Here is an 8,971-nt window from a genome sequence, read left to right as displayed (position 1 = left end):
ACCTGAGTGCAGTTTGGTGTCTTAACTGACTTAAGTGGGCAAATGCTCACGTTTGATGGCCACTGGCACGCTGGAGAAGTGTGCTCTTCATGGATGAATCCCTTGTTTCAACTGTTTCGGGCAGAAGGCAGACAGCGTGTAGCGTCGTGTGGGTGAGCGGTTTACTGATGTCAGTGTTGTGAACAGAGTGGCCCCATGGTGGCGGTGGGTTTATGGTATGGGCAGGCGTAAGCTACGGACAACAAACACAATTGCATTTTATCGATGGCAATTTGAATGCACAGAGATACAGTGACAAGATCCTGAGGCCCATTGCCATCAATTCATCCGCCGCCATCACCTCTTGTTTCAGCATGATGATGCACAGCCCCATGTCACAAGGATCTATACACAATTCCTGGAAGCTGAACATGTCTCAGTTCTTCCATGGCTTGCATACTCAGACACCCATTGAGCATGTTTGGCATACTCTGGATCGATGTGTACGACAGCGTGTTCCAGTTCCCGACATTATCCATCAACTTCGCACAGCCATTGAAGAGGAGTGGGCCAACATTCCACAGGCCACAATCAACAGCCTGATCAACTCTATGTGAAGGAGATGTTTCGTGCTGCACGAGGAAAATGGTGGTCAGACCAGATACTGACTGGTTTTCTGATCCACACCCCTACGTTTTGTACGATATCAGTGACCATCAGATGCATATCTGTATTCCCAGTCATGTGTAATCCATATATTAGGGCCTAATGAATTAATTTCAATTGACATATTTCCTTATATAAACTTTAACTCAGTAAAGTCTTTGAAATTGTTACATGTTGCACTTATATTTTGTTCAGTGTAGAATAAAACACATTTGATCAATTACATGTGGAAATAATATTGTGTGAACATTAGCAAGCCAGCAGCAGATGCAACAGAAAGTAAATTATTTTCTCCCGGTTTTAGCTTGCCACCTATCTGGCCCCGTATTTTTGGCATATAAAGCAACATTTAAGAACTACAGTGGCAAGAAAAAGTATGTGAACCCTTTGGAAATACCTGTATTTCTTCATAAATTGATCATAAAATTTGATCTGATCTTCATCTAGGTCACAACAATAGACAAACACAGTCTGCTTAAACTAATAACACACGAACAATATGTTTTCACGTCTTTATTGAACACACTGTGTAAACATTCACAGTGCAAGGTGGAAAAAGTATGTGAACCCTTGGATTTAATAACCTCCATTGGCAGCAATAACCTCAACCAAACGTTTTCTGTAGTTGCAGATCAGACTTGCACAACAGTCAGGAGGAATTTTGGACCATTCCTCTTTACAAAACTGATTCAGTTCAGCAATACTATTGGGATGTCTGGTGTGAACTGCTCTCTTGAGGTCATGCCACAGCATCTCAATTGGGTTGAGGTCAGGAATCTGACTGGGCCACTCCAGAAGGCGTATTTTCTTCTGTTGAAGCCATTCTGTTGTTGATTTACTGCTGTGTTTGGGGTCGTAGTCCTGTTGCATCACGCAACTTCTGTTGAGCTTCAATTGGCGGACAGATAGCCTAACATTCTTCTGCAAAATGTCTCGATGAACTTGGGAATTAATTTTTCCGTCGATGATAGCAAGCTGTGCAGGCCCTGAGGCAGCAAAGCAGCCCCAAACCATTATGCTCCCTCCACCATACTTTACAGTTGGTATGAGGTTTTGATGTTGGTGTGCTGTGACTTTTTTTCCTCCACACATAGTGTGTGCCTTCCAAACAACTCAACTGTAGTTTCATCTTGTGGTGGTTCATTTCTTTACTATCAAATGAGGAGAGACAAACTTATCACACAAGTCACACACATATAAAGTGAATCGATTGAGTGCTCTACGGTAATGATGGCTGGTCGACGATTCACGGTCAAATGATTCGTTGAGAGCCCCGAGACAAAAGTACCGAGGTCTTTTATAGCCAAGATACACCCCTTTCAACCTACACGACGAACAACAGATATATAGAATGGTCACAAGGTTAAGATTTGTATAATATCTTAACCTTAACCTTGCTATAATACATAGCAGGCAGTATCTGCTGTGTCAACAGTTTTCATTGTATTGAGACCAGTGTCTGGCCCTCCGACTCCAAACTGGAACCATCTCTCCCTGGTACGGTATAGAACAGAAACATTAAATCATGCTCTGGAATGCTTTTTAGGTTTTGTCACCCAAAAGACATTGTAAATCTCCTCTGTCTCCCAGAGGCCCATCCCCATCCCCATCCCCATCATCTCCCAGAGGCCCATCCTCAGTAGAACACATACAATAGTTAAGAATACTCTATTCTGTTGCATAAAACAACCATTTGATGCAATAAAAGTATTATAACGTAGTCTTGCAATTTTGCTCTCACAATCTGTCCACAGAATATTTTGCCAGTAGCGCTGTCGAACATCCAGGTGCACTTCTTTAAATTTCAGACGTGCAGAATGTTTTGGGGGTCAGCAGTGGCTTCTTCCATGGTGTCCTCCCATAAACACAATTCTTGTTTAGTGTTTTACGTATTGTAGACTCGTTAACAGAGATGTTAGCATGTACCAGAGATTTCTTTAAATCTTTAGCTGACACTCTAGGATTCTTCTAAACCTAATTGAGCATTCTGTGCTGTGCTCTTGCAGTCATCTTTGCAGGACGGCCACTCCTAGGGAGAGCAGCAACAGTGCTGAACTTTCTCCATTTATAGACAATTTGTCTTACCTTTGACTGATGAACATCAAGGCTTTTAGAGATACTTTTGGAACCTTTTCAAGCTTTATGCAAGGCAACAATTCTTAATCTTAGGTCTCTTTTGTTCAAGGCACGGTTCACATCTGACAATGGTTCTTGTGAATAGCAAACTCAAATTTTGTGAGTGTTTTTTATAGGGCAAGGCAGCTCTAACCAACATCTCCAATCTCATCTCATTGATTGGACTCCAGGTTAGCTGACACCTGACTCTAATTAGCTTTTGGAGAAGTCAGATAATTTTTCCAACCTACACTGTAAATGTTTAAATGAAGTATTCAATATAGACAAGAAAAGTACATTAATTTGTGTGTTAATAGTTTAAGCACACAATGTTTGTCTATTGTTGTGACCTACATGAAGATCAGATCAAATGTGATGACACATTTATGCAGAAATCCTGATAATTCCAAATGCTTCACATACTTTTTCTTGCCACTGTATATTACCTTCAACAGTGTTATCCTGTGATCAAGACGACAATGTTTTGTTATTGGTGTTGTAAAAATGTTAGCTAACGGGTTAGCAATTAGCATGTTTGACATTTCAGTGGAAATACTATTATCAGCCTTTTGATAAGCGGTTTAGCAAAAATATACGTCCCGTATTATCGGTATACGGTCACAAGTTATTGGCCACCTTCCTATTTTATTAAATTACAAGATATATCCATTTGTTCAAAAAAGAGACACAAACCTTGTCTCCAAAGTGTTTACTAGATAGTTGACTAGCCTTCCAGTTGAAAAAAATTGACTTGCCAGTCAACTTTTCATAGCCTAGTGCGCCCTTCTGTGGACTTAAAAATGGATCTTCACTGACATGTTTTTCAATGTTGTAACCAAATAATGTCTCATCATTTGTTTTACAGATTAATCTTATGTTTTGAGAAAGTAGATACGTTTAATTAATACTAAAATATAAATGAGTATGAATAATATACATCAAATAACATTTTAATTTCAGTGATGTGCTTTGACATAAACATTGAAAACACTGTGTTGGAGTTTGAAATAAACAAGAAGGGTTGAATAAATATGTTTATTATAATTTAGACATTTATTTTTTTACAAATAATTGCATATGAAAACAAAGCAAATAAACAATTACATTTCAACCTCTATATTATCACAGAAATCACGATAAAAGTCAAGCTCCACCTCTGGATCCCAGTGCACACACCTGCAGTGGAACCAGTGCTGGGGCACCCATGGCACCTCGGACTCACACTCCTGCGGGGAGCTTGCAGGCGGATCATACTCCCCACAGCAAGCACAACAGGTGGTGTCTTCTTTTACTTGAAAAACTTAAAAACAATCAAATTGATTAACATGGTTTGCAATACAGCAACAATAGCAATTGATACAACAGAGAGAGAAAAACAAACAGATTGTGAAGTACCTGAGGGTGGTGCAATGGGTGGCGTGACAGGTGGCCAGTAGAGCTTTTCTCTTCCTTTTCTGTGCTGCAGTTGAGAGAAAAGGTCATGTTAGGGCATGTTTTCAACTTTTTTACATCAATACCTCTGGAGGAAGCTGCAGAAGTTTTAAGGAGGTGGACGGACATGCCTTGTGGGCTGGTGCCTTGGACTGTAGATATGTAAAGAGAGAAACATTTTTTAAACAACACATAACAAACAGTATATTTTTGAAATAATTTAACATGTATTTACCTGTAGAGGTGCATGTATTCGAATTGCCGTGGTCAGGGACACCAGATGAGGCTGCTGTGGTATCGGTGACCAGGGGAGATGGAGGAGGCAGTTGGTCCAGAGGAGGCCGTTTCGGGGTTTCACAGACAGGGGGGGCTGGTTTGCATTGTGGTGGTGGACAAAACCCGACGCCGATGGCTTGGAGAAGCTGGTGTTGGTGGGATTGAGGAACCGACGACCGTGTGGCCGGGAGAGCATACACGTGGCCTCCACCTGCAGCTGGGGGCTCTGGCGGCTACTACAGGTGTTGCATGGGCGGTGGTGATGCAGCTGGCAGGAATGGTTCCAGTGGGGGGGGGGTTCAGCATAGGCGATGGCGTCGATGGTCTCATCCATGGCAACCCTCTCCTGTGCCCTCTTTTCTGAGGGCTGCCCAACAGTATTCTCATCTGCCCTCTCCTTCTCACCCCTTTCCTGCCACTGGGGCATGTAGTGGCCACAGGGAGTCTTCTGTATCGGTCTGGCTGATACTTCAGGAAGGTAAGGACCCTTCCACCACATACAGCATGTCCTAGTAGCGCTGGTACAGGTAGCAGAATACTCTAGCAAATTCTGATTTGTTTACCATATAGGAGTGCACGTGTTTTGCACACCGGAGAGCCAGGACTTTGCCTGCTCTGGTCGCTATAAAACCCAGACTCATCGCAGTTATAGATTTGTCTGGGTTTCTCCCTCAACCCACTCTCCTCCAAGAAGAAGGTGTCCATCATCGGACGGGTGGCACACTCAGCTCTCCCACTGTCTAGGGTGTCTGGCCTCCCCATGCTCAGGTTCTGGTGCTTCCTCCTGAACATTTCCTACCACCTCTTCCCCAGTGGTGGGATTGTTTCTCCTCGGTGCAGAAACCTAGAATGGAATATAAATTGTCCATCCAGGATAAAAATGTTTGTTTTGGCATCACCATACACATCTACATCACACACATTGAGAACAGTCAGTCCAGCATTCCACATACAGTTGAAGTCAGAAGTTTACATACACTTAAGTTGGAGTCATTAAAATTATTTTTTCAACCACACCACAAATTTCTCATTAACAAACTATAGTTTTGGCAAGAAATTTGTCCAACTATTGTTTACAGACAGATTAATTCACTGTATCACAATTCCAGTGGGTCAGAAGTTTACATACAATAAGTTGACTGTGCCTTTAAAATGCTTGGAAAAATCCTGAAAATGATGTAATGGCTTTAGAAGCATCTGATAGGCTAATTGACATAATTTGAGTCAATTGGAGGTGTACCTGTGGATGTAACTGTTTGGCCATATTGACCATTGTTATGTTTGGAGGAAAAGGGGGAGGGTTGCAAGCCAAAGAACACGATCCCAACTGTGAAGCGCTGGGGTGGCAGCATCATGTTGTGGGGGTGCTTTGCTGCAAGAGGGACTGGTGCACTTCACAAAATAGATGGCATCATGAGGCAGGAAAATTCTGTGGATATATTGAAGCGAAAGCTCAAGACATCAGTCAGGAAGTTAAGGCTTGGTCGCAAATGGGTCTTCCAAATGGACAATGACCCCAAGCATACTTCCAAAGTTGTGGCAAAATGGCTTAACTTCTCTAGGGTAGGGGGCACTATTTTCACCTCTGGATGAAAAGCGTGCCCAAAGTAAACTGCCTGCTACTCAGGCCCAGATGCTAGGATATGCATATAATTTGTAGATTTGCATAGAAAACACTCTAACGTTTCCAAAACTGTTAAAATAATGTCTGTGAGTATAACATAACTGATTTGGCAGGTGAAAACGTGAGAAAAATCCATCCAGGAAGTAGAATTTTTTATTATTGTAGTTTTCTATTCAATTCCATTACAGTATCCATTGACTTAGGACTCAAATTGCAGTTCATATGCCTTCCACTAGAAGTCAACAGTCTTTAGAAATTGTTTCAGGCTTGTATTCTGAAAAATGAGGGAGTAAGACCAGTCTGAATGACTGGACCCTAAAGTGTCACAGAGCTTTTTCATGCGCAATCCCGAGAGCGCGTCTTTCTTGTTTACCTTTTATATTGACGACGTTATTGTCCGGTTGAAATATTATTGATTATTTAGGCTAAAAACAACCTAAGGCTTGAATATAAACATCGTTTGACATGTTTCTATTAACTTGAGGGATAAAAAAAAAAAATTTGTCTGCCTGTTGTGACTGAGTTTGAGCCTGTGGATTACTGAAGAAAACGCGAACAAAACGGAGGTTTTTGGATATAAAGAGAGACTTTATCGAACAAAACGAACATTTATTGAGTAAATAAATTTATTCTGAGTGCAACCATATGAAGATCATCAAAGGTAATTGATTAATGTTATCTCTATTTCTGACTTGTGTAACTCTTCTACTTGGCTGGTTACTGTTTGTAATGATTTGTCTGCTGGGTGATGTTCTCAGATAGTCGCATGGTATGCTTTCGCCGTAAAGCCTTTTGGAAATCTGACACCATGGTTGGATTCACAAGAAGATCATCTTTAAACCTATGTATAACACTTGTATGTTTTCTGAATTTTTATAATCAGTATTTCTGTTTTTGAATTTGGCGCTCTGCAATTTCACTGGATGTTGGTCAGGTGGGACGCTACCGTCCCACGTACCCTAGAGAGGTTTAAGGACAACAAAGTCAAGGTATTGGAGTGGTCATCACAAAGCCCTGACCTCAATCCCATAGAACATTTGTGGGCAGAACTGAAAAAGCGTTTGCGAGCAAGGAGGCCTACAAACCTGACTCAGTTACACCAGCTCTGTCAGGAGGAATGGGCCAAAATTCACAGAACTTATTGTGGGAAGCTCGTGGAAGGCTACCTGAAACGTTTGACCCAAGTTAAACAATTTAAAGGGAATGCTACCAAATACTAATTGAGTGTATGTAAACTTCTCACCCACTGGGAATGTGATGAAATAAAAGCTGAAATAAATAATTCTCTCTACTATTATTCTGACATTTCACATTCGTAAAATAAAGTGGTGATCCTAACTGACATAAGACAGGTAATTTTTTCTATGATTAAATGTCAGGAATTGGGAAAAACTGAGTTTAAATGTATTTGGCTAAGGTGTACGTAAACTTCCAACTTCAACTGTACATAAACACATAGAACAGCAGTTACCAGCTTATTTTGTTGGCTTGTTTCATCAGCCGTTGTCTTGTGAAAGGAAACCCATGGCTAGCGCAGTAGATATAGTACTGCACCAGAGAATTTTCATCCTCTGGTGCAAGCAATGTGGGTGGTCCACTGCGACAAACATGGGTCATCTGGCCGCTCAGAGTGTATGTCAGGGTCTTCCGAGATACACCATACACCTTGGTAGATAAGAAAATAAAACTGTTATTAGCAGATGAAATTCCCTTACATGTGGTAATCTTCTAAAAACAAAAGTTGACAAACCTTGACAGCTTGGTGGATAGCCATCCCATCCCCAAAGTCCTTCACGGCATGGAAGATGTCCACCTCACTCCATTGCTTCCTTTTGACTTTATCTATGCAGTGGAGGGAAATATATGTAGCTAAATAACTTGGCATACTATACACATTTTAGAACGATAACTCCATCTGAATATGTATAAACATTTACAATTCAAAGCTAAGGCATTGAAAGGTGACACTGAAAGGCTTCACAAACTGAAAGTGTACCCACATTTTTTGTTTGATGTTACCTATAATGAAAATTAGTGTCCCAATTAGTTTAATATTGTTGCATACACCGTAACATTTGAATAAATAATGCCTCTATGTAGCTGTTATATGATGAAACATAGCCTACACTGATAGGTGTCAAAAAGTTTGTTTCAAAGTTCAAAATAGATTGTTGCAGATTGGGCAAAACGCCCCCGTCAGACGACTCCAAATTTGACACGTTCAAGTTTTAAAACATTCAGCTTTTTTCGTGGTGTCTATTCTCTAACACTTACAATTTCTTTCCCTTTTGGTTACTAAGCAGTTATATGAACATTTAGCAACGAAGCTAGCAACATTAGCAAATCCACTATATTTCAGAGGTTAAAAGTTGGATGTTAAATGATGTGTGGTCTGTTGCGCAGTCGAATTTACAATATACCGAGTGTCCCAGAAAATGTGTATATATAACTTTTTTGAAAACTCATAACCTAACTTACATAAATTGTAATGAAAATTAGTGGTCAGCTAGCTAGAAGGGTGTATTTAGTCGCAAAACTTACCGTTATTTTCCAGTCCATTAATTTTGAGCTGGAGGTGATTTAGTCCTCCAACCGCTAGAGTGTCCGAAGTCAGGGGGTGTCCGAAGTTAGAAGCCTCCTCCCTAAGTTTGTTTTGTTCACTGCTTTAGCACACTCTGCCAACCCGGATGTTTTAGCCGTGTCTGAATCCTGGCTTAGAAAGACCACCAAAAATTCAGACATTTTCATCCCCAATTACAAGATTTTCAGACAAGATAGAACGGCCAAAGGGGGCGGTGTTGCAATCTACTGCAAAGACTGCCTGCAGAGTTCTGTTATACTATCCAGGTCTGTTCCCAAACAATTTGAACTTCTACTTTT

The 8,971-nt window shown here is 40.9% G+C and overlaps 1 protein-coding gene across 1 annotated transcript; it reads right to left on the bottom strand.

The window, feature by feature from the left end:
• Positions 1–3,837: 3,837 nt before the first annotated feature.
• LOC139532066 (uncharacterized) lies at positions 3,838–8,722 on the bottom strand. The gene is made up of 6 exons (XM_071329192.1): positions 8,633–8,722; positions 7,842–7,933; positions 7,563–7,756; positions 4,427–5,311; positions 4,156–4,219; positions 3,838–4,060 (listed from the first exon to the last, which is right to left on the bottom strand). Exons 4-6 carry the CDS (start codon positions 4,964–4,966, stop codon positions 3,861–3,863), a joined length of 804 nt encoding a protein of 267 aa, XP_071185293.1. The 5' UTR covers positions 4,967–5,311; positions 7,563–7,756; positions 7,842–7,933; positions 8,633–8,722; the 3' UTR covers positions 3,838–3,860.
• Positions 8,723–8,971: the final 249 nt, after the last annotated feature.

Source organism: Salvelinus alpinus, chromosome 10 (assembly GCF_045679555.1).
Source record: "Salvelinus alpinus chromosome 10, SLU_Salpinus.1, whole genome shotgun sequence".
NCBI classification, from domain to species: domain Eukaryota; kingdom Metazoa; phylum Chordata; class Actinopteri; order Salmoniformes; family Salmonidae; genus Salvelinus; species Salvelinus alpinus.
The sequence above is the reverse complement of the archived record's forward strand: the minus strand, read 5'-3'. Positions and strand labels throughout refer to the sequence as shown.